The sequence below is a fragment of the Euleptes europaea genome, chromosome 12 (genome assembly GCF_029931775.1).
Source record: "Euleptes europaea isolate rEulEur1 chromosome 12, rEulEur1.hap1, whole genome shotgun sequence".
Lineage (NCBI taxonomy): Eukaryota > Metazoa > Chordata > Lepidosauria > Squamata > Sphaerodactylidae > Euleptes > Euleptes europaea.
The window spans coordinates 42,043,980-42,070,207 of record NC_079323.1 but is presented as its reverse complement, the minus strand read 5'-3'; the positions used below and the strand labels follow the sequence as shown (position 1 = coordinate 42,070,207).

Here is a 26,228-nt window from a genome sequence, read left to right as displayed (position 1 = left end):
TCATGGCTCTGGCAAAGTTACAAGGACACATGATTTTCTGTATACCAGCAGTGCAATGGGCTCGCCTCCGAGCAAGATCACTCCAGTGGTTCCTCAGAGACCATCAGAAGCACATTGTTCAAAAAAGGGACATCTAATCCTCTCCAAGGCGGCCAGGTCCAGTCTTCTCTGGTGGATGCAACCGAAGAACCTATCCAAGGGCCTTCAATACATCAGGCCCACCCCATTACAAATGTTCACAGATGCCTCCCTGTCGGGATGGGGTGCAACTCTACTTGGACAACCAGCGCAGGGATCATGGAACCCCACCGAACAGAAACTACATATCAACATCCTGGAGACCAGAGCCATCTTCAGAGCCTTGCAGCACTTCCAAAAACAACTAGTAGGCAAGGACCTGATGATCAGAGGCTCCAGGTCATCAACTCTCCACCAAGAAGCCACAGCAGTGTTATTGTGGGCGGAGACTCATCTCTCCTCCCTTTGTGCAGAACACATCGGGAGCCATGAACATACAGGCGGACTGGCTCAGCAGGCAGCACCTAGACAAAGCCGAGTGGTCCCTCCACCCAGACGTCTTCCACCTCATCGTTCTTCACTTCGGCACTCCCCTAGTAGACCTCTTTGCCTCCAAGAACAATCACCAGATTCCGAGATACTTCTCCAGGTACCAACAGCCGGGGGCGGAACAAATCGACGCTCTCCTCTCAGCTTGGCCACAGGGTCTTCTTTATGCCTTTCCCCCCTCCCTCTCATTCCGAGAGTCATATGGAGAGTTCATCTTCTCAGGGCGTCGGTCATCATGATGACTCCTCATTGGCCCCATCGCCCCTGGTTCCCATCTTTGATAGAGCTATCCAAACACAACCACTGGAGGCTCCCGGACAGACCAGACCTTCTTGTACAGGGTCCAATATGCCACCCGGACCCAAGCTGGTACCAAATAACTGCATAGCTATTGAACGGAGCAGACTGTTAGATAAGGGTTACAATTCCGAGATCGTATCCACCATCCTTGCGGCCAGACGACCATCTACCCAGCGGATTTATAATACCACCTGGAAAGCCTTTGCTCGCTGGTGTAGACGTAAACACCGGAACCCTCTGAAACCCCGAGTGGTCGGTATTCTGGCCTTCCTCCAGGATGGTCGCGCTCAGGGTCTGGCACCTTCCACTCTCCGAAGACAATTAGCAGCCATCGCCACTATAGTACCCAGAGTATCCGGATATTCTCTAAACAAACATCCTCATATCAAGTCCTTTCTCCGAGGGGTCAGCTTAACATCACCTCAGGTTAAACATAGATACCCCTCATGGAGTCTTCATACCGTCCTGACGGCCCTCACAAAACCACCATTCGAACCACTTAGTCAGATAGGTCTAAAGTGGCTATGCATGCAAACCCCATTTCTAACAGCGGTCACTTCGGCCTGTCGAGTTTCAGAGTTGGGGGCTCTTTCAGTTAGACCAAACCTTTGCATTTTTCACAAGGACGAGGTAGTCCTCAGACCGGACCCGTCCTTTATCCCAAAATGCAACAATCAATTTCACAGGGAACAAGAGCTAGTCTTGCCTTCTTTCTGTCTCAAGCCTAAGACCATGAAAGAAAAGGCTTGGCATTCCCTAGACCTTAGAAGGGTTCTCTACATATACATAGAATGCACAAAAACAGTTAGAAATTCCAACTCCCTATTCATTAATCTGTCAGCTCCTAATAAGGGCAAACCCATGTCTAGGGCATCCATCAGCCGAGCTAGCACCCACTGCATCTTACAGGCGTACAGAGAAAGCAACCTACCCATTCCTTCACAGCCCACTTAGTTAGAAGCGCACAGCCCGCTTAGTTAGAAGCGCAGCCACCTCTACCGCATTTGATCGGGGAGCCCCACTCGAGGAAATATGCAAGGCCGCTACCTGGTCTTCTATTTCCACCTTCGTACGCCACTATAAATTAAATCTGTATGCTTCTTCGGATGCCGCCTTTGGCAGGCGCGTCTTACAGAGTGTACTCCAGGACGTCTGAACCCTACCCGGGCCGGGACAGCTCTTGTATGTCCCATTCTAAAGATGTCCTTCTCCCTCTGAGCGAGAAAGAGCCTTGGCTACTCACCGTGAAGGCTTCTTCTGCTCAGAGGGATGAAGGACATCTTGCCCACCCAGACGTCCTCTCAATTCAATTAGTAGTTCACAGATAGTTTTACTCTCTTAGGATACAGGATCACTTCCTAAACACTCAGTTTCATATCCCTCCTGTTCAGGGACTGTTTCTGTGATAGTTGCATGTTCTTCACCTATACTGTTGTTCAACCTTGTTACTGTTCACCTTTAATATCTTATACCTGTCCAATTTTGAAATGTATTTACTCGGAAAGTCTTTAAACTGAAAGGGAAGGAGGGGCGTTTTCCCGTAAGTGACAGGAAATTAAGTTTTGAGTCCTGCCTCCCGGAGCACGAGGAATGGAAAACACCCATTCTAAAGATGTCCTTCATCCCTCTGAGCAGAAGAAGCCTTCACAGTGAGTAGCCAAGGCTCTTTCCCCCGCATGAAAAACTACACAAAAACAGAAAATTACCAAGAAGGGGACCGGGCTTGTCATGAGGTACCTATTTTGCAGGAAGTTTTTGACTGTGTGGGAAGCATTCAGAAATCAGATCCCACAGAGTGCTGCATAAAGTGTTACAATCCATTCTGTTGCATGTGTAGACCAGGCCTCAGTTGTTTTTCGGCAAGTGACAGAGCCCCAAGACATGAAATAGATTTCCTTCAGCTGTGCGCAGGATTGTCAGCACAGTGCATGAATGAAATACACATTTTGGGCCCCCACATTTTCTTACTAACATCTTCTCTGTTTCAGGCCTACTGCAAGCGCAGAATCTCTTAACGCAACTACCTCAGCAAAGCCAAGCCAACCTCCTGCAGTCTCAGCCAAGCATCACTTTCACCTCTCAGGTCAGCCTTTTCCCTAAAACTAATTTAGTGAGGGGAGGACGGAATGGGGTTAAAAGATAGGAGGAAAGGATATTGGCCGTAGTTGGCCTCTGGTAGATGTTCACCACTACGTTGGGGGTTATTAAACTCTCTCCCAGAGTACTTCTCCTGTCTTACTGCTCCCCATCTTCGGAGAGCTTATATGCTAGCCCGTTTTAATGTTTTCCCTTCTGCCATTCTGTTTGGAAGAAACAAGAAAATTCCATACTCCGCTAGAGTGTGTAACTGTGTTATTGGGGAGATAGAAAGTATTGACTATATTATTTTGTACTGTCCATTTTATTTCAAAATTCGTGCTGCCCTTTTAGATCCTTTTCTATCAAACTATGCTAATCAAGCCGACGATAGTAAGATTAACTTGTTATCCTCCCGAAGTTCTGAGATTATTGAATCTGTAGCCAAATTTCTTGGTGATGTAATTAAGGTAAAATGATGTATAGTGGCTAGGTTTACTCTTTTTTATTGTCCTTGGTATGCCAATAAAGGTACTGAAACTGAAAAACTGAATGATGATGTTGTTGATTTTGCTTTTGCACCTGATACTGTGTGAGAAATTGCAAAGGGGGAGCGACTTGGAACTCTTCCTCTCCCCAAAATATTTCATTATACAATTCTTATTATTTATTTATTCATTTATAGCCTTCTTCTCTTTCTCGAGACTCCAGGCAGATTGCAAAATATTTGAAAAGATTCAGTTTGACAGCATAAAGCATCCAATAAACAATGCAGTTAGTACCAGGATTACAGTATTAGAAAGCAATAATTAAAAAAAACCTCACCAAAACAAAAAAATTACTGTCTAAGGCATGACATATCATAATCCAGAAAGTGGGTTACAAAGATAGAACAATAAGGTGAGACATACAGTAAACATTGCAATAGACTACTCTCTTATTTATTCCCTTTTAAAAGCACCCCCCTGAGTCGATCCATTGGACTACAATTCTAATTCCATTGTAGAAATGTCCTCCTGAACTTTTCTGTTTTGCACATTTTGTGAAATGATAGAAGCGCAGGAGCCTTCCCGACCTTCTCAGGCAAGCTGTTGCACAAGGTGGGAGCCACCACAGAGAATATGCATGAGCATATTACCTATTTGTCAGACTCTTTGGTGGGGATAGTATTTCTTTTGGTTAATTTACAAAGTCATATTTTTCTGCATATCTGGGGAAGCCTTCTGGGTATATAAAGACCCCCCTAGCCTGGGAGAGTTATAACTTCACAATATCTTCTAATTTGTCACTTTTCAGCAGCCAGCAACCCCAACACGCACAATAGCAGCGACCCCTATTCAGCCACTTCCACAGAGCCAGTCAACACCAAAGCGTATCGATACCCCCAGCTTGGAAGAGCCCAGTGATCTTGAGGAGCTTGAGCAATTTGCCAAGACTTTCAAACAAAGACGGATCAAACTTGGATTCACTCAGGTAAGGCTGAAAACTCAAGATCTTCCTAGGAAGGGGTACATCACTATTGTTCCGATTTGGGAAGAAACAGAGCAGTACCCTTTCCAATTAGCAATATTTTTTAAGATATGCAAAAAGGTACAAGTCCAATTATTGGTCCATAGAGTTCATTATCACCTCCTCTGACTGGCAGCACCTCTCCAGGGTCTCAGCCAGAGCGGGGTTTTCCTGACAGTTGCAACCTGAAATCTTGGAGAGGCCAGGCACGGAACTGGAACTGTGTGCATGCAGAGCAGGTATTCTGCCACCGAAAAGCAGCCCCATCCTAATACTGCTTTACATAGGTTTACGTCGTTGTCTGAAATAATAGCAAAGAGGCTAAATTTATAAGTTGGCATGCAGGATATATTTTACTTAGTACTGGGTGAACCCCTCCTGTAATACTGTAGATAAGTTCCTGGAAACAGGTCTGCATGAAACAATGCTATAAGAGGTATAAATAACCACTGGTTCTAATGGAGATGCTTTCAGAGTTAGATCTGGATGCACCCTGTGATGGGGCTCCCTCCGGCATTAGCCTGGGAAGAAGTAGAGTTAGTTTTTATATGCCGACTTTCTCTACCACTTAAGGAAGAATCAGACTGGCTTACAATCACTTCCCCTTCCCCTCCCCGCAACAGACACCCTGTGAGGACGGTGGGGCTGAGAGAGCTGTGACTAGCCCACGGTCATCCAGGGGGAAACAAATCCAGTTCACCAGATTAGCATCCACCATTCATGTGGAGGAGTGGGGAATCAAACCCAGTTCTCCAGATCAGAGTCCACCACTCCAAACCACCAATCTTAACCACTACACCACGCTGGCAACACTGTGTTTCATCCTAGTTCCACTGTAATCAGTCCTAGTCCTTCCTTCCAGGTTGCTCCTTTCCCTTCTCTCTGGGCATCGGAGCAGCCAAGCCTGGGAGTCCTCTTTGGCCCTGAGCTGTGAGAGTTTCTCTAGCCGTTGCCAGCCCCTGACCTCACCTCCTCCAGGGAAGTCTTGTGCGGGCCATTCCATGCATAACACCCGTTACACCTGACGGCTCAGCTTCCCTCTTCCAGGAGCTGGGCTGCTCCTTGCAATACCGAACATCTGATTGGTGCCGACTTTCCCCACTGTCTTCTCCAGCTGACGGGGCTTGGATGGAGACGCCGGCCTGTTCTTGGCCCAGTGCAGTCCCACGCACTGGCCATTCAATGACACTGGTGGTGGAGGAAAGGCCAGAGCTGCCTTCCAAGTCCACTAAAGGTCCCATCAGCTGGGGGGAGTGGGGAATGCCTTGTGTGCCTTCTCCATAAGCCCCACAGTTCCACTCATGCTATAAATCTACTAAACAGCCCCAGTGCCCCCCTCCCCTGCCGGACAAAGAACACTGTGTTGAAACAGCGTTCTAGAAAGCAGTTACTGTATATATCAGAGGCCGCAAAGTAATCAGATTGTACACGGACCTATTTTGGATCAGTGAAGCCTTGTGTTGTGTTTCCAATAAGAGATCTTATGTCCAAGAGAACCAGCATGGTGTTATGGCTAAGAACGGTGGTTTGGAGCGGTGGAGTCTGATCTGGAGAACGGGGTTTGATTCCCCACTCCTCCACATGAGCGGCAGAGGCTAATCTGGTGAACCGGATTTGTTTCCCCACTCCTACACATGAAGCCAGCTGGGTGACCTTGGGCTAGTCACACTCTCTCAGCCTCACCTACCTCACAGGGTGTCTTGTGGAGGGGGGAAGGTGATTGTAAGCCGATTTGATTCTCCCTTAAGTGGTAGAGAAAGTCGGCATATAAAAACCAACTCTTCTTTTTATTCCATGCTGTGTAGGCACAGTTGTGATGGAGGTAAGGGTTTGGGCTATTTACTGGAGGAGGGAGGCACAGCAGAGAACATGCCATCCTCGTTCCTTCCTCTAAGAGATTACTTCAGCACCAAGGAAGCCTTTTGGGCTGCATTTCAGGATCTGTAGTCTTTGTACTGAAGTGCAAGGATGCGTCACTGGCCACCAAGATTAAGTTAATTCATGCCATCATATTCCCTATTACTATGTATGGGTGTGAAAGCTGGACATTGAAGAAAGCTGATAGGAAGAAAGTAGATTTCTTTGAAATGTGGTGTTGGAGGAGAGTGTTACGGATACCGTGGACTGCCAAAAAAACACACAAATCAGTGGGTTCTAGATCAAATCAAGCCTGAACTGATCCTAGAAGCTAAAATGACTAAACTGAGGCTATCGTATTTTGGTCACATTATGAGAAGATTAGAGTCACTAGAGAAGACAGTCATGCTAGGAAAAGTTGAGGGCAGCAGGAAAAGAGGAAGACCCAACAAGAGATGGATTGACTCAATAAAGGAAGCCACAGCCACACACAATTTGCAAGATCTGAGCAAGGGTTTCAAAGATAGGACATTTTGGAGGACTTTGATTCATAGGGTTGCCATGAGTCAGGAGCGACTTGACGGCACATAACACACACACAGCCTTTGTGGTGTAGTGGTAAGAGTGTTGGACTAGGATCTGGGAGACCCAGGTTTAAATCCCCACTCTGATATGGAAGCTTGCTAGGGAGTTTCGGTCAGTCACACACTCTCAGCCTATCTCACAGGGGTGTTGTGAGGATGGAGGAGGGGAGAATGACATAAAGTTCTTTGGATCCCCATTGGGGAGAAAGGTGGGGTATAAACAAAGCAAAAATAAATATATTAAATTAAAAAAATACTACAGACTATTGAAATGGGTCCAGTTAAAATGGACTCCTCCTTCCTCCTCCTCCCAGTCCAGTGGCTTGATCCAGACTCATCAGATTTGTACCACATCCCTAATTCTAATCAATGTAGTAAACAGATGCCATCTCAAAGAATGTAAGCTTATGGGTAAGCCAACTTTATTTCCTTGAAAAGCATAGTGGGTTTTTGTGTGTGCACAAGAGTAAACAGAAGTGGTGTGTTCAAGTATTGAAGGCTGCTTTAAATCTGAACCATCCATTGCAGTTTATTGAGAGTTCAGGCAAATTCATTTTGCTGAAATCGTGGGCTAAGATTAGATTTATTGTTCAGGCAAGTTCTAAATGCCCCAAATCCTCTGGTTTTTATCATGGAAGATCTCAGTACATTCAGAATTGTAGCTGCCAGAATTGTTTTAAGACTAAAGCTGACTTTCAGTGTGAAATCCTTATTTATGTCACGTTATTATTTATGTCAGGCTTACATAGATGATGCATTTTGCGGCAACTGTCTCCCATGTACATACTTAACTGGTAACTGCAAGTTCTGCGGAATTAATATCTTATGCTACAGCTAGATCAGCCCTTCCTTAATGGAGCTAACGAAAGATGATTCTCCATCCCCCAACTGAGCTTTTCATCCACGTCGAAGGGGCAGCTTCTTGCGCTTCTCTGTTCTTATAACAAAACCTCTTACCAATAGGAGGCCAAACGGCGCAGTATTTACTTAACCATTCTATTGTGTGGCTATATACATAATTAGTTTATAATGATAGTTATTGCTTAATTATGTAAGAGGGTAGTAATTAGAAAACCTAAGTAATAAAGGCTAAATTCTCATAATGAGATTGCATGCCTGTGTGTTGTGAAAGAGAATTCTTTGCCAGTGGCACAGTAGGTTACTTTCAGACTCTTATAGATTTATTGTTTTCTCTTTCAGAAATAATTACTAGGTTCTAATTTACATAGAAGACTAATTGCCTATTACATTTCAATTTTCAAGTAATAATTTCTTTGTAATAAGAAGGCTTTATAGTTTAAAATAAGTATCGAAAGCAGGGAACTTGTACTTAGAGTGAGTGCCGTGGAGGTTAGAATCCTTTGTTGTGCATGTTGAGATGGTTGCCCCAAGTGAAGGGGAAAGATGGATATGTTTTGCCAGTTGCTGTCATATTGTAAAATATCAGTGCCTCGTCACTTTGATTTGTCATGAATTGTTCTAGAATAATGAAGTGAGTTTTTGTCAGATACTGATCCTTTGCCAGCCCTACTTGTAGAGATTCTCAGTCTGCTCAGATAACGTGTTACGAAGAAGCAGCATTTATCTTGAACCATAACTTATGGATCGGAAGGTTCCCAAATCTGATATGGCCCTCGGTACTAAAACAGAATCTGCTGGATGCAACGCTTCAGCCACCCAAATCTCACTAAGCAGGGAAGGGGGCTCAATTCCTTGATCAAACCAATGACTTGAAAACTGAATCAAGCAACAGTGCAGAATTTGTGAAATGTGTTGGCCATACCTTACATTTTTCGTGGCTAGCTCTGCTGCAAGGCGGTCTGCCTCAAGCCAGTTTTTCAAAACTATATTGGAAATAACAGGGCTGGAACCTGTGATGGAGTAAATGAAAAAGATGTGGACAGAATCAAGCAGGTGCAGAGGAGAGCGACAAGGATGATCAGGGGCCTGGAGACCAAGCCCTGTGAGGAAAGGCTGAGGGACTTGGGAATGTTTAGTCTGGAGAAGAGGAGGTTGAGGAGTCACATGATTGCTCTCTTTAAGTATTTGAAGGGCTGTCACTTAGAGGAGGGCAGGAAGCTGTTCCTGTTGGCAGCAGAGGATAGAACTCGCAATAATCGATTTAAGTTGTGGACAGAAAGATACCGGCTGGATATTAAGGGGGGGGGGGGTTACAGTAAGAGTTGTTCAACAGTGGAATCAGCTACCTATGGAGGTGGTTGAGCTTCCCCTTACTGGCAGTCTTTAAGCAGAGGCTGGACAAGCACTAGTCAGGGATGCTCTAGGCTGATCCTGCATTAAGCAGGGGGTCGGACTAGATGGCCTGTATGGCCCCTTCTGAGTCTATGAAACAGTTTATGGAGGCAGCTATTCCCTCCCCCCAATACCCCTTTGTGCCCAAATATTTATGAGTTTTGCTTAACTCTCAGCAGAGGATTTTCACTGCACGCAGGGAACCTCTGGGAGAATGGGGAGTTGGGAGGGTCCCCTTCCAGATTCTCTCTGCTAATGGAATCCAATCCATATTCCTTATGAAGATGATCTAATTCATCGGAGAGCTAGCAGCATAATCACCATGGAGGAAGAAATCTGCATGTCACTCAGTTGCATCTGTGTGTGTGTGTTAAGTGCCGTCAAGTCACTTCCGACTCATGGCTACTGAAGTTTTTTAATTAATTTTGCTTGTTAAAAAAGAGAGAGACTGTTCAGTAGATAGATGCTGGTGTATAGTTGCTTTTCTTTCCATCCCTGCAGGGTGATGTTGGGCTCGCGATGGGTAAACTCTATGGAAATGACTTCAGTCAGACTACTATCTCTCGCTTTGAAGCCTTGAACCTCAGCTTTAAGAACATGTGCAAGTTAAAACCACTTCTGGAAAAGTGGCTCAATGATGCAGGTGAACACTTCCTCAAAACTTCCCAGCAGATCTCTGATGAAATTCTAACAGATCTTCCCAGTTTTGCTCTTTGAGAGAGTTAGGCCTTGCATTATTTGCTCCAAAAGAGTCCTGTGACATCAGCCCATTCTCCAAGAGGGATATATGTCGCATGCGTGTGTAAAGCACTAACTTAACTCCTGTTGTACAACATGGGCTGCTGCGTGAAAACAGTTGGGCCTTGCTTCCCTCTGATGGGTCCTCATTAAAGCGTACTCTGCTTTGTAAGCATCAAGCTGCGACTTCTTATATTCTTAAGGTTGTGCACTGCTGACAAACACATCAAAAAAATAACTGGCTGGCACAATGGCATAAGGAGCAAACTTAACTGTTACATTGTCTTAGTGGGAACTGAGTTTGAAGCTGAGCAGCAAATGGATAGCATTGCTTTTTTCAGATTATGGCAATAAGTCAACTCTATTTATACCAAATATGTTGACAGTCGCAACTTGCATTGACTCCTTTCAGAGAACCTCTCATCTGATTCAGCTCTCTCCAGCCCAAGTGCCCTGAATTCTCCAGGGCTGGGGATTGAGGGCTTGAACCGCAGGAGGAAGAAACGCACCAGCATAGAGACCAACATACGTGTGGCCTTAGAGAAGAGTTTCCTGGAGGTCAGTAAATCTGTTCTGCTATATTATATCAGAGCGTATTGCTCTAGTTTTTGGTGCAGTGTAACAGAACTCTATACTACACTACACTACACTGTGGAAAAATGAAACCTTGCTATAAAATGTCATTGCCCTCGTAATAAAGGAAATAAGATGGTGGCTGAAGAACCTAAAAATAAGCTACTCACAATATACATTTAGAACACACTCTTAAAAGTTGATTTTGTGTTCCTTTCCGGACCTGGGCACAAAGGGTTCATGCAAGTTTCACTGTGGATGGCTTTGCACATTACAAAAAAGGGGTGATAGAGGAACTATGAGTCACTTGAGCTTCCTTGGTTCATGCTTCCCACATCACCTGTGAAGAAAAAACTGGTAGCATCTCCCTTACTGTGACGTACATGTGTTACAAATGATGTGGGGTGTTCTTACATTGAGTTATTGACTTCCACTGTCTCTGCTTATGTGGGGTGCTGTCCTGTCTCTACACTGTACTTTCGTAGCAGAGAATAGTTTTTGTTTTCAAACGGTGTCTCTTTCAGAACCAAAAGCCTACCTCGGAAGAGATCACCATGATAGCTGACCAGCTGAACATGGAGAAGGAGGTGATCCGCGTTTGGTTCTGTAACCGGCGCCAGAAAGAAAAAAGGATCAACCCACCCAGTAGTGGTGGAACCAGCAGCTCGCCCATCAAAGCAATTTTTCCTTGTCCAACTTCACTGGTAAGAATAAAAAACTGAGTCATACCACGGCCAGGAAGGAAAATAGCCACTTCTGTCCTGCTATCAAAGAAAATTTGGCATCTTGCTACCACCAGTGGTCACTATTGTACTCCATACAGTACAGACTGCTCCTGCTTTGTACATGATACAAGGTGTCACGCAGATTAATGAATTCCAGTTGTTACATGAATCCCCAGTCAGCCATGAAGTTCACTTGGGTGACCTTTAGCCAGCCTCTCCCTCTGTCTCGGTGTAACCTTTCTCACAGGGGTGTTGTGAGGATAAAATGGAGAGTTGGTGAGCCATGCATGCCACCTTGAGCTCCTTGGATGGAGGGCAGGATGAAAACATAATCAATAGGGCATCACTACCCAGCCTGAAACATCCAGCTCGATCAATAACTGCTTCATACTGCACTCAAATCTCTCTTTCGATCGCTTTCAAAAAGAATTTGCTTTAGTACAGCACACATGGGGAGATGGAAGATACGATTAATGATTCTCTGGCTTAAAACAAGTGGCGGTAATGAAAACCTGATCTTCGTCTAGTGTGAGAAGCCAGAGCTGTTTCATAAGCATGTGTTTGCCATTTTCTGTACCGGTTGGTAAATAGGGAAAATCTAAGGTGCTGAACTGGGCAACAGCCAGAGTCAGTGATCAGGAACTCTTGTAGGTTTTGGATTTTTTTTATTTTACTTGTTTTAGATCCGAGCGGGGCTTTGGGGGAAACTGAGATATGCAGCAATGCCAAGAGAGAGGGGGTCTAACTGTTTCTTTTCCCCATGGGCCAAATAGCCATAGGGGATTTCACTTGTGGAAACAGCCCAACGGGAAAGGGTTCGATAGCCCTTCCCCAGATGCTGTTTCCTCGGCCTGATTGTTGCCCTCCAGCTTCTCTGGCAGAAGACTTTGCCCCTGACCGTGGAGACTAGCTTTGCTGTCCCCCACCCCCCACCCCGTAAAGGTTTCAGATGTTCTGTTCTGACCTCTAGGTGGCGACCACACCAAGCCTTGTGACAAGCAGTGCCGCTACCACCCTGACTGTCAACCCTGTCCTTCCTCTAACCAGCGCTGCTGTAACCAGTTTGTCAGTCACAGGTAAGAAGCCTCTAAAGCAGCATCGATACAGATGTTCTTGCTATTATTTTTAAGAACCGTTGAACTTTGGTGGCCGTCCACTCTGCGAATGATTAACACTGCATATAGATGGTAAACAATCAATCATTCTTTATTGTTACAGTCAAAGACCAGCATGCATACAAATTACAATCAGTAGTTATAAAATGAGAAACAAGAAAAAAGGAAACTGTATAAAGTCAAGATACTAAAAACCCTGATGGAATTTATAAGCTAATGATAGCTCTATAGCAACCATAAGTAAATTATGTGCACCTCAGCTACAATATAAGTTGTGTGTGTAAAGTGCCGTCAAGCCGCAACCGACTTATGGCGACCCCTTTTTGGGGTTTTCATGGCAAGAGACTAACAGGTGGTTTGCCAGTGCCTTCCTCTGCACAGCAACCCTGGTATTCCTTGGTGGTCTCCCATCCAAATACTAACCAGGGCTGACCCTGCTTAGCTTCTGAGATCTGACGGGCTATCCAGGTCAGGGCACAATATAAGTTAGTACTGTGTATATAAGGTCATTAATCCACCTCCTTACTTGTGAGTATGCTTCTCTTCTTAATAGCTAAAAAGCAGTATTTTGCCATTGCATGGGATATGGCAGCCTCCTTATCCTCAAGCAATAGTTTGACCAAGGCTAAGATGGTAAACATATTCATGTGTGTGGGGCATTGGGAGTCAGGACATCAGTATCGCCGGGTTTTCGTACACGTTCTTGGGCAGACAGCGAAGCTTCTTCCTACCCAATGGAATTAAAGTGTTTCATTTTTTTTCCTTGCTGTGTCACTTAAAGGCAGGAGGCCTTGTTTGTTGTAAATCAGCAGTTCTGTCGAAGGCCATCGTGTGGACTGTGCGGGGAATGCAAAATTGTGCCCTTCTGCGATTTCATGGGCGTTAAAAACTGGAGAATGCGCTTAAGGGTGCTGTTTGCTGACAGAGGTTTAGAAGATTGCAGCGTTTAATTCTTTTGATCGGGGCTTGAGAACATGATAATTCAGTAACTCTGAGTAGGCCACAGCGCAGAGAGACTCAACAGGTAGCCATAGAAAGATAGCATCTTTTAGCTTCAAAAGAGGGATAATGCTGAGAACTACGTGAGCAGATCATTTCAGCTTTTTAAAAAATGCCATAGCAGTCACATAGAGCTTTGAGACCAGAGCTGTACTGCAGGGGAGAGAGCCTTAAACCTGTCTCTCTCCAGCACAGTTGTGCTGATGGACACCTCACACACCCCTAATAAAGTGCGTTCTTATCCTTGGAAGGGAAAAAAAATGTTCATGTTCTTCTTCCCGCCCCTTCCCAGGATTAATAACATCATGGGGAAATGGCTTTTGATCAGCAAAACGGCACAAAGGGGGGAAAGCCCAGATCTAAACTGTAGGCACTGCCTTTTTACTGGAAAGATTATTTGTTTCTTCATCTCCCAGCATCATGTCTAGTTTTGGTTCTGTAAAAACGACAGTGTCAGCTGCCTGTCTCCTGGCACTGTTGTGGAGCACAGAATCTGATGTATGCATTGGTATTCTGGCGCTGACTGAGCCCATGCTTTTAGAACAACATACGGGTATGTAAAAAGTTATAGAATACAGGTGAAGGGAAGGAGATCTTTCAGATCCCAAGTGGCAGGAACCGACTCCTGGATAAATGTAAGAAAAAAGTCAATATCAATCCTTGATTTTTTCCAAACACCAACCATCAAGGAGACAGGACCAAACCTTGAGCTTTCTGTCTCCTGGGAGGAAGTCATCCGTTGATTCAGCCCCGACGGCCATAGCTGAGGCCTCATGCAATGTTTTGAGGGTATAATCCAGTTTACGATCCAGTAGGGCTCCTTTGCTGTCCTTTGTGACCAGGTCATCTGATAAGAAGGCTACTACTGGGTCATCTACTAATGGAACATGTAAAAGATCCATTGCTTGATTAGGAAAGAACCTTTTGGCAAGGTTAGGGTTCTAGATCAAATCAAGCCTGAACTGACCCTAGAAGCTAAAATGATAGGACGTTTTGGAGGACATTGATTCATAGGGTCGCTATAAGTCGGAAGCGACTTGACAGCACTTCACACACATACACACACACACCGGAAATACAAACTTTATAGAAGACACAATAATATTATTTTTTACATAAAATATGAACAAGCTTAAAACAAGAACACTCTTACAGTATTTTATTTAAACAGTCTTTGATAATTGACACCTTGGGATTAGGGTGGGGGGTGGCTGCCTCAGCTGGCGAGCTTGCAGCGAATTTGCCAGCCCAGATCAGGAGTGGGGGGGGTGGCTGGTTCTCGGGCCGGAGAAGAAATCTCAAGGGGCCAGATCCAGCCCTCGGGCCTTACCTTTGACAACCATGCCCTAGAGTGTGATCATGGCTAAGATTTAATTAGAGGTTTATGTGTGTGTTTATGGCTTGTGTTTTATGTGTTTTTTAATTGTAAGCGGCCTGGAGAAGGGCTCTAAAGAGCATAGAAATATTCGATATAAATACGTTTGTACATGCATATTGTACATGCATATTGCCCATAGTGTAATTGAACAGAGTACACGTGCCTGTGAAATGGCACAGTGAGAACAGATGAAAAGTGGGCCTTTCCTTTCCTTGCAGTGCTCTGCAAAAGTAGGTGTTCTTTTGATTCAAGACTGAGGCCATTCGCTGTCATTTCTGCCGGGAACGTCCGCACGGCTTCTCCGATCGTAAGGCGGCTCTCCGGTTTGCTCAGGTTGAAAGTGCAGCCTCTTTATATCAGCATGCTTTAGCTCCAGCCTGACATCCGCTCCTATGGCTCAGTCTTTTGCGGATGTGATTTGCCCTCTCATTCCAGCAGGTCGACGTCTTTTTGTGCAGCGCGGTTTGTGCGGGCACAGGTCTTTTCCAAGCTCGCCAGACCTTTGAGTCTAACTGAAACGATCCTTTTCAGGCACCACGGAAACCATCCCCAACAACACGGCGACTGTGATTTCTACCGCACCTCCGGCTTCCTCAGCAGTGACATCGCCCTCGCTGAGCCCCTCTCCTTCTGCCTCCGCTTCCACTTCGGAGGCCTCCAGTGCCAGTGAGACCAGCACAACGCAGACAACCTCCACCCCCATGTCCTCGGCTCTTGGAACCAACCAGGTGATGGTAACGGCCTCTGGTTTGCAAACTGCGGCAGCGGCCGCGTTACAAGGAGCCGCGCAGTTGCCTGCGAACGCAAGCCTTGCTGCCATGGCAGCAGCGGCAGGACTCAATCCGGGTTTGATGGCATCCTCGCAGTTTGCAGCTGGGTAAGTATTTTCCCGTTAAAAAAATTGTTCTGTTTGAAAATCAGTTTCCTCGGGTCTTCTGCATTTAGTAGTTAAGTGAAAAAGAGGATGTTTGAACAATGAAGTGTGAAGTGTTATGTCTGAAAGGTTCATTTCAAGATTATACGGCTCCTAAACCTCTTTGCCACTTTTATTTTATTTTTAGGGACTAATTATTGGGGGTTTGAGAGTTACTGTTTGAGGATATAAATATAATGAGGGAATAACCACCAGTCTCATAGGTTTGATTGGGATACATTAACCCACCATGGTTTGGTGGTGTGGTGGAAAGTGCCGTCAAGTCGCAGCTGACTTATGGCGACCCCGTAAGGCAGGGGTGGGGAACCTTTTTTCTGCCAAGGATATTTATAACTTTATAACATTTTCTGCCATTTGGATATTTATAACATCATTCGCGGGCCATACAAAATTATCAGCTTAAAAATAAGCCTGCTATATTTGGTCAAACATTTAGCCAAGAGGCACGACTGGAGACGTCTCCGAGTGTCTGCCACGTAGAGCAACTTGCTTTTGAGCTCTGCCGTCCCCAGCTGGACCCAAAAGATTCAGGCAGGACAGCAAACACAAGCGGAGTGAGCAACAAGCAGCTCGGGGCTTGTAGGCGAAGGAGCCCAGTCCAGTAACGCCCTGATCTGGCACTTTCCCACCCTACTCGTCTTTTGCAGGACTTAGTGGGAAAGAACCAGAAGGGAGAGGGGGTACCCACCAAGCCCCAAGCAGGCAGCTGCGCGGGCAAGCAGGCAGGCATCCAACCGGTGGCGCACTCGCCCATCTGGTGGCACAGGATGGTCTGTTGCACAAGCCGGGTGTAGCTGTCCAGCTGCACACCGTAGTTGCTCCTGCTCCGCATGGTCAGGGCCAGATTCTACAGCTGGCGCCTGCTACCTCCGCCTGCAAGAATAAAATGAGGACACACTGGCTAAGAACTCGCCCCCGCGCATTTTGGCCCTGCCCCCTTTAACCCCTCCATTATCTCCACTTCCGCCCCCAGCCCTCTTGTAGTACAGAGGGAATACGTTTCTCCACAGCCCTGGTGGGAAAGGGTTAACACAGTTTCTTGGGCAGTCCTAGCAGCTCCATAGCTAATGACTCTTCTGCAAGGGGGAAAGAAGGTTCCTTTTCTCAGCAAAACAAACTCGCATCTGCCTTGAATTGAGGCTATTCCTGTCCGTGGGAGGGGGTGGATCGCCAGTCTTAGATCCTTCTGAGCTAGAGATCTTCCAGGATCCACGAAGGGCCAGATTAAATGATTTCACAGGCCTTATACGGCCACCAGGCCTGACGTTCCCCACCCCTGCCGTAGGGTTTTCAAGGCAGGAGACATTCAGAGGTGGTTTACCATTGCCTGCCTCTGCATAGGGATCCTCGATTTCCTTGGTGATCTCCCATCACAATGCTAAGCAGGGCCAACCCGGCTTAGCTTCTGAGATCTGATGAGATCTGGCTAGCCTGGGCCATCCAGGTCAGGGAGCCATGATTTGCCACTATGAAAAAAGAATCCAGAAGACATTGGGGACTGTCTTGTATGAGCCTCCTGGCTCTCCGCGCTCTCCCTTTTCATGCACAAAGTTGTTAGTTCTAGATCTGTAGAAAATGTAAACCATAAGTAGTCATGCCATCCAAAATGACAAACTGTAGTTTGCAGTAGAAAAGAGCAAGAGTCCAGTAGCACCTTAAGCCTAACAAAATTTCTGGCAGGGTATGAGCTTTCGCGAGCCACAACTCACTTATTCTGCAGTTGCCCTACAAACCAGTATTCCAAACCTGCTCATTCCCAGTTCAGAATCTGGTTTTCAGGACAAACACAAAACGATAATTTGCTGCCTTGAATGTAACCGCAAACTTTAGTTTCCCACAGACACAAAAAAGCTTACTTGAATGTAACTGCAAACTTTAAGTTTCCCATAGACACAAAAAAGCTAAGCCACCATGAGTCCTTTTCAGGAGAAAGGCAGAATGGAGGGCTTTTTTTTTTTAGTAATTTAAAATTTCATTTATGCGTTTTGTTCTTGAGGGGAGGAGATTGTATGAGTAAGCCCAAGAACTCTTTCTTGTAGGGGCAAGCCATGGTCTGCTGAACCAAGCAATGGTGTGTTGTGAGGATCTTTCTGAATCTGTGATAATCTGTGATAAGGGAAAATACAATTTGGCCCTTAAGTCATGTCTTTGTAGATTCGTATGTCGAATGTGTCTCAAGCAGCCCGCCTGGAAATTATTCCGTCCATCTTGTTTTTGTTCCCATGTTTTGGAATTGCAGAGGTGCCTTACTCAGTCTCAACCCAGGGACACTAGGCGGTGCTCTCAGCCCAGCTCTGATGAGTAACAGTACACTGGCAACTATTCAAGGTGAGTAGACTACAGCTGGCTTCACATCTCTGTGTTCTACTTTTCCCATAAGAAAGGGTGAAATTCTAAGCATGCAGACTTGGGGAAATCCCACTGACACCAGTAGGTGACTGTTCTGTAATGTTCTTAGGTTTAGCTTTTGGTGAGTTTCCTAGAGAAGGGTGATGCAGAACTGGGGGTGACTGCTCAGAATCTCTCCTTTGCATACCTGTGCTGTTTAAATAAGAACTCCCTCAGTTATTGTACATTCTAGGCATAGCAACCATTCTAAAGGACCAACCTGGCTGTGGAAGAGGTTTTTGTCAGTGGAGTATGACTTTTTCACTGTCCCCTTCCCACTGTAGCCCCAGATGTCCACCACAGTTCTGCTTCTGGGCACAGCAGAGCCTCAGGAACAGCATGAGTAGGCGTATCTGCCAGCAATGTCTGGAATCCCGTTGCCTCTCTGAGTCTTCAGAAGCAGAAGAACACAACTATTCCACCATCTCCAGGTGGTGAGACTGTGCCTTCAGAAGGTGGGAGCTGGATCATGCCAACTGCACGTCTACGGCTTACCCCAGATAATTGAATTGCCTGTTTCAGACCACTGCAGAAAACTAAATCCAAAGCTTGTTAAGCCATGTGTGCGGTCATTTACTATATCTGAGGGATCTATGGTTGTCATGTCATTAGTGAAAGATTTGGGGCTCCACTAACCCCAGTATACTGAGATGATAGAATGGTAGGATAGCCCCTACAGGACTGGCTTTGTAACCTTGGTCCTAAGTCCCATCTAGATTTTCTATCCTCCTCTCCCTGCATCTTATCCCTTGTACACTTCTGCTCCCCCTCGGTGGGCTAGATGTTACACCATTTCTCAAAACATCCATGGATTTGGATGCCAGTAGAGAAAGCGCAAGCCTGATATTGTTAGGTGCAGTTTGGATAGCTAGGCAAAAGGTTTGACCCTCCCTCTCCGATACCCTCCTATGTTATCTCACTTGTCTCCATTCTGTTCTTGATTCCAGTCACAAGTCAGTGTCATAGAGACCTATAATGTTCAAGAAGAGATACACATAAATTACAGTGATCATAAATTCCTGCAAAATCTGAAATAAAAAGGTAAAGGTCCCCTGTGCAAGCACCGGGTCATTCCTGACCCATGGGGTGACGTCACATCCCGACGTTTCCAAGGCAGACTTTGTTTGCGGGGTGGTTTGCCAGTGCCTTCCCCAGTCATCTTCCCTTTACCCCCAGCAAGCTGGGTACTCATTTCACCGACCTCGGAAGGATGGAAGGCTGAGTCAACCTTGAGCCGGCTACCTGAAACCAACTTCCGTTGGGATCGAACTCAGGTCGTGAGCAGAGCTTTTGACTGCAGTACTGCAGCTTAACACTCTGCGCCACGGGACTCGAATCTGAAATACAAGACTATTAAATACAGTATTTAATGTAAAATGCCATGGAGGCAACTTGTCATGAATTATTGTGCAATGAATGGCCTTTTGTGCAAATTACTGCCCCAGCAAGGTGTTTTTTTTAAACCCGTTAGACACTAGTTCCTATAAGAGATGCATGGAAACCATCAGAGAAATTTTGCTGTTATGGAAACTTCTGGCACCCTTCAAAATTCTCTTGCTATTTCTCCTGAAAATAAACCCCCAGATTAGATTCAGATTAGTTTCAACAGCCAAAAGCATCTAGTTTGACCAGGCTTGCTACGTTCGCTATCCAATGTAATGTGTATAAGTTAAAGCAAATCATGTTTTAAAGCATAAAAAAATACTTTTCATTGATGTTCATAATCAGGATCTTCATTTATTTATTTGTTTGTTTGTTCACAAAACTAACTAGCTGCTCATTAGGTTTTGCAAGCCAAAAATAACTGAAACTGTTCTTAGTATGAAGTGATTCTTCCAAGTGAGCAGGTACTGAATCGATCAAATTGTCACATCACTCAGATGCTCAAAGGTGGATAACCTTCTGTTATCATAGAACAGTTCTGGGGAGGGGGCGGTCCCATGAATGATTTAAAGCGCTGTTAAGGTGGTTACAAATCCAGCTTTACCTGGTTTTTTTGCAGGAACTTTTGATTTCATAACTTAATGGGTCTTTCCAGCAGACTCTGTTACTTATGGGGTAACAAGTACGTTCACTTTACATATCCACAAGACCGCCTCTCTTGGTATACCCCACTGAAGAGCGTTACGCTCTGCTGATAATAACTTGTTGGTGGTCCCCGGTCCTAGGAGTGTGCGGCTGTCCTCGGCCAGGGCCTTTTCGGCCCTGGCTCCAGCCTGGTGGAATGCTCTGCCTAGTAACATCAGGGCCCTGTGGGACCTGAAAAAGTTCCGCAGAGCCTGTAAGAAAGAGCTATTCCACCAGGTCTGTAGCTGAGGACAGCCGCAGGTGAGATCAATACTGGCCTTCCTACCCCCCGCTCCCTTTTATTTTACAATTGATTTGCTGGGGCTGGATAGCTGACCCTGTTTTGAGCGGGTTTGTCTTGGGTTTGGCATCTTTTGCTGCAGCAGGCACTGTATATATATATATGCAGACCATCTTTTTAATAATTGAGTAATGGTTTTATGGGCTTTATGGGTTTTGTGGTTTTATACGTTTTATTTGGAAATTTTAATGTTACCCACCGTGTGCCCAGCTTGGCCGGGGGAGGGCTGGTTAGAAGTACAATAAATAAACCAACAAATAAATAAATAAGAAATCTTAAAATCTTCTCTAGGCTATGATCAGTCCTCTGTCCCCAGCCACTCTAAATCCAGTTCTCACTGGCATTGCAGACTGGTTGGAAGAGGGTTGATTTCGGGGCTCCATTGATCTTCCAAAATTCAGCAAAGCCCTCTTGGTTTTAGAGCTGCCAACGCTCACGTTGTGTCCTTCCTCCTCTTGTAGCTCTTGCATCCGGTGGCACTCTTCCAATAACATCACTGGATGCAACTGGAAACTTGGTCTTTGCTAACGCTGGAGGGACGCCCAACATTGTCACTGCCCCCCTGTTCCTGAACCCTCAGAACCTTTCACTGCTCACCAGCAACCCCGTCAGCTTGGTCTCTGCAGCTGCAGCCTCGGCGGGGGCCTCCGGACCAGTCGCCAGCCTTCACGCCGCCTCCACCTCATCAGAGTCTATCCAGAACTCTCTCTTCACGGTGGCCTCTGCCAGCGGGGCCGCCTCCTCCTCCTCCACCACCACTACTGCCTCCAAGGCGCAGTGAGTGAGGCCAAGCTGTGCCGCCGCCACCACCCCCCTTCCTGTGAGAGTTTGGCTGCTGGCTGGGCTCATAAACTGCAAGATGTGATTGGCTTCCTCTCGCCGTGTTGCTGGGGACGAGGGAGAGAAGAAAAAATACGAGAAAAGGAAGATGGGAAGAAGAAGGGGAAAAAAAGAAACCCAGGAAGGATTTAAAACTGGGACAGACATTTGCCTAATTTTATAATAGACGCTGTCTTTTCAGGATTGCTTCATTGATTGGAGAACTTTCTAACCAAAAATGTAAAAAAAAAACAAAAAAGGACTACTTATCATTTTCAGCAGTCTCAATGGCAAGTTAAGGTGGGTTATCAACTCAAACATAGGAATGGGATTTCTTCTTTCTTTTTGATCTAAATATCTTTTTTTTTAATTATCATTTATTGGTCTGTTGTACAGGCCATAATGTCATACAAGGTGTTTATAATCTTATCAATCGTGTTGGGGGTTCCTTTCTTAACTGGTACAATTTAGGCAGGCCTGTATTACTGATGTATCTCTTTATGATTATTATTATTATTATTTTTATATATATATCTATATATATATATAGTTTGGACGCATTTGTCTTTGCTCCTTGATCATTTTTAGTGAGCTCCCATGCCATGCAGAAGGGAGAGAGGGGAGCAGGAGAATTTCTCGCTGCCCTGTCTTTTACAAACATGTATGTGTTTCCTCTTCCGTGGCTTGTATGTTCTTGGGACTCAGAGGTGTTTGGAAAGGCTTTTTGCCACTGTTGCGGGCAGCTAAGTGAACATGTGGAGGGTAATGTGCAAAGATAGTCCATGCTCGTGAGGTGGGAGTTCAGACTGGACAGCCGCTCGCTCAGCATACTTGGGCCAAATCTAGCTCTCATTTGCACGTCTTTGGCTCCTGTTGATGCCAAGGGGAGAAGGATTTGGCCCTGCAGAGTCTATCTTCAGCACCAGTGCTGGTAGCTCTCTTATCTCACCATAGCATGGAAATTGCCACTTTACAACTTTTGGAAATATATTTCTGTAATTTACTTTCTCAGGAGGCTGCTTGTATTGATGATATATGCATCCATGTAACCTTCCCACATGGCTGTCCGTTTGGCATAGGATTTCTAAGAACTGCATTGGCTCATCTCTAAGAACAAATTTTGCTGGTTTCTCCAGTACTGGTTGCATTGAAAATATTTTTAACTCGGGGTATCTCTATCCGAAAGTAAACTGGGTCAGGTGGACAGAAAATACCATTTTTATGCCAACACAGCCATAAGAAAGCAGCCTGGAGTTCTTGCTCCATTCTGAAAAGTCTGCGGTGTTCTTTGACACTTATTTGCTGCTGGGGAAACAGATGGTAAGGAATCATCAAAAACCTGGCCAGCCTGCTTGTGGGATAGAGAGCACCTGTCTTTCTGGTGAACACTGGCATGTTGCATGTATCTTGCAATATTTGACACTGTGTCTGGGTGGTGAGGCTGCTGGCTCGCTCACTTACGGCAGAAAATGCTTCTACTAGAGGGAAAAATATGTTTCCAAGCAATGCGGGGAGTGATATTTGCAAACAGCTGCTAACAAGGGTGGAAGAGACAGAGATTAACTCAGATCTTCATTGTCCTACTGTTATGTAGGGACCAAAACCTTCTAAAAAGCAATTGGATCGCTGCAGTGTGCTTGATGTGGAACTTGCTTATCTTTGGGGCTGAATTGGAGAGTATCTTCAGGGAGGGGCAACTGCCCGGTGGTTCGTTTCAGTAAAGATGGTGAGAAGGGAAGTTCCAAAGTGGCTAGCTCATATAATTGTATTCCGTTCCCTACCAAAGTAATTCTTCAACATCTCGCCATCTGATACCAGAAAGGCAGCAACCTGTTCTCATTGCATTTGCTGACTGGTGACCCAGTTCATGAGCCTTGCATTAATGCAGAAATCTTTGTCTCTTTCCCCCAGACCTTCATGCTGTTTTGCTTCTTGTTCATCTCTGAATCTTCAACTTACCGTTTCACAAGCTACTTAAAAATAACAAATTCTTCCTAAAACCTTTTTAAAAAAACTTGTAAACTGCAAACAAGGAAATGAGCAAATGTCCGTCCACAGTCTTTAATGTGTGTTTTGATTTTTTTAATGTTTTATTTTTTTAAAACTAAGCTTGAACCAAAGTCAATTTCTAGCAAGCTGCTGTACTAATGGACTAGTTTGTATAAGTGCAGTTCAGATGCAGAGAGGTGATAGATGCTACTGACAATTTCTTTTTCATTTGTTTTTGTTTTTTTATATATATATATAAAATTGCTGCTTGTTTTGATCTTTTCGGGGGGGTTGGTCTTTTGTATATCCTTGGGGCAGACAGACTCTTACTTGATTATCTAATTTCCGTGCTTTGGCATGTAAATAGAATGGCCATGGCAGATTGTTACTAATCCAACTGATCCTGCATCCTCCTTAGGTGTTTGGCTCACTCTAAATACTGTGGTGTGACTGTCTCCATGACTTCAGTCTCAGTGTAAAAGTATAGGGCTATGAATAATACTGTGTGTTAAGAAATTAGGTGGCCCAACTCAACAACTGGGAGCAGTTGGGTGGATGTATGAAAGAAGAGCTGAGGAGAGGCAGGTACCTACTATGTTGGTCTGGGGGGGGGGGCACCTAGTGTTGACTAATTTCTACCAAAGGAAATAACCAATCACATGAATTTATTTTGTCCAGAGAAGTAAGACGTCAGTACCTTTCTGTTCTCCAGAGCGGCTCGTGTGCCCGAACAGGTTTGAACAGACAGAGAGGATGGTGGTGACTTCTGAACCATGGCATTTCATTCGGCTGTAGGTTTTAAAGTGTCAAGCAGGGAGACCCTTTACATTTACATACAAAAATAAGGAAAATGTGGGTTTTTAAATGGTCATAACACTTTTCTTTAAGGTTTAGAGAAGGTGCGTGTTCCGCAGTGTGGCTGGAGTTTCTTCTTCTCGTGGTTTGCCGTGAGAGCGTTTAATGTGTAGATATCTGAAACGTTAAGGCCGCTCAGATGGCGGCTACCAAAACTTATTGTACTGTTGCAATACCCTCATAATGTCCACGTGAGCACCTTTCAGGCCTTTTCTTTTTGTCATTGTGTTGAGCCCAAGCAGGACAGATGCTGTGCTCCTGCAAGAGTTCGTAATAGGCCAAGTTGGAATGCATAGCAATATGACAAACTGGAACTCAAAAGCTTGCATGTAAACTCGTTGGTTGAAATATATTCATTTCATGCCATGTGCTCCAGTCCTTATATGTCTTGTGATACCATAAGACTGATTATAACCTCTTTCCATCGCCACAAAGAAAACTAAGCATTAACGGCTGCCACTAGTCCTTCTTGACCTGGCCTTATATTTTGGCTGTACACATTAAGAAAAAGAATATGCATGTGCAAAAATGGGTACATAGGGCATTACTACATATTCTGGAGAGAGAATAGCTTCTGGCTTCCTTGGTTATGGTAATAGTACTTATGATTTGATTGTGATAGCAGAACAAAATTAGAACTGGAGTCTGCTTGAGAACCTAGGAGTTGGAGTAAAAATCTGTTGTTGCATAGTTTGAGCAACATCAAAAGGCATGAGCTTTCTAAGAGTAGCAGCAGCCTTCTTGTAGTCACTGCAGAGTGCAATTCTTGTAATCCACAATACACGTGTGGTGTTGACTAAAACTGATTCTCATTTGCAGGGCTTAGCCCCGTCAGTTGGTGGAAATGGTTCCAATATTATATGTACAAAAAGTTGCATTTATTTAGTTTCCATTTTTGGTGCACAGGGTTTTCAGCTATGGCACTCTTTTTTCATGCACACTTTCAGATCTCATTTCAAAGGCCAGAGTGAAAAATGTCTTTGCATGGCTGGAAAAGTCAGAATAAGCTATTTGTGCTTAAAGCCAGATTAGATACTTTCTGTAAATAAGGGAACTGTGGCCCCAGCTGCATACATGGTTAAGTGTAAGGTGGAAATTGGTAACATACACCCCATACTCACAAACCTGTTATTGAAATCCAGAATTTCACAATAGACTTGCTGTTTCACAAGTCTGGTCATGTGCTGCCAACTGCATATTCCCATGTCTGATGTACACACGAGCAACATGTAACATTAGATAGAGCCTTAGCTAAAAGGTGGCTTTGTTGGGCAGCTAAATTATGTTGCTTTTTGGACACATACATTAGTCTTTTGGTGGCATGCTAAGGCTTGTGATGATAATGAGATGTCCCTGAATATAAATTTTTATCTCTGCGTTGTTCTGCCATCTTGAATAATTATAGCTGTTTATAAAACATCTGAAGTTACTTTTTGGGGGCACATGGACATAAAGGCACGCTGGTAGGCAGATAAACAGCTCAGCAACTTCAGGCAGGATTTCCACGCAGTTTGTAGTAGCTGAGCCTTCTCTGAATTGCTCAGGCTGCTGAGCCAGGCCAAAATTGGCAGTTACCTCAAGCCAGGAGGGGCTTTATTGGCCCTCTAGGTCATCTTATTCTGTGCCTGAAAGCTGCAGTATCCACTCTGGCTATTAGTAGTGATGGCACTTGTGAGCAGCAAAAACCAGGCCAGCCATTTGCTCTGCCTGCAAGCGTCAACACGGAATAAGGTACCTGTGCCTTTCTTCCAGACTCACTGGTTCGAGACCCCCCAGTGTCTTTCATACAACATAGGAAATTCATAGCAGTACAAAACACACTTACTGTTTGACCTCAGTTCTGTTTTTTTTTTTTTTAATTCAGTGAGTTTTATGTGGCAATTTTATGCAGTTCAGTGTTGCTCCCCTCATGCTGTATGGGAAAACTCTTCAAAAACTAAAATTAAATAGATGGATGAAAAGCAAATCTAAATGTTACCATAACCTGCACCCTAAGTTAAAATAGACATGCTTGGAAGTAAACCTCAGTGGAACTTAATTCCATGTACCTAATGGATGGCCTAGGATTAGAGTAGCAGCTTGCCTTGAAGATGTTAAGACTTCAGACCCAGAGTCATTACTGATCGACATGTTCCCAAAAATATGTAGTCACTGATCCGGCATATGTAGATGTGCCATTGCACTGGATACCAAAATATGAC

At 44.9% G+C, this 26,228-nt stretch overlaps 1 protein-coding gene across 2 annotated transcripts in view; it reads left to right on the top strand.

The window, feature by feature from the left end:
* The window catches only part of POU2F1 (POU class 2 homeobox 1), a 131,286-nt gene extending 110,133 nt beyond the window's left edge, over window positions 1-21,153 (top strand). Inside the window, exons 8-16 of one of the 2 annotated variants that reach the window (XM_056858251.1) lie at window positions 2,856-2,950; window positions 4,243-4,416; window positions 9,648-9,789; window positions 10,297-10,442; window positions 10,982-11,161; window positions 12,153-12,258; window positions 15,206-15,551; window positions 17,848-17,936; window positions 20,826-21,153. In XM_056858251.1, the coding sequence (XP_056714229.1) occupies window positions 2,856-2,950; window positions 4,243-4,416; window positions 9,648-9,789; window positions 10,297-10,442; window positions 10,982-11,161; window positions 12,153-12,258; window positions 15,206-15,551; window positions 17,848-17,936; window positions 20,826-21,145 (1,598 nt within the window). In that variant the 3' untranslated portion in view covers window positions 21,146-21,153. Of the gene's footprint in view, window positions 1-2,855; window positions 2,951-4,239; window positions 4,417-9,647; window positions 9,790-10,296; window positions 10,443-10,981; window positions 11,162-12,152; window positions 12,259-15,205; window positions 15,552-17,847; window positions 17,937-20,825 lie in introns of both variants that reach the window. The other variant, XM_056858250.1, reaches the window with a different exon arrangement.
* Window positions 21,154-26,228: the final 5,075 nt, after the last annotated feature.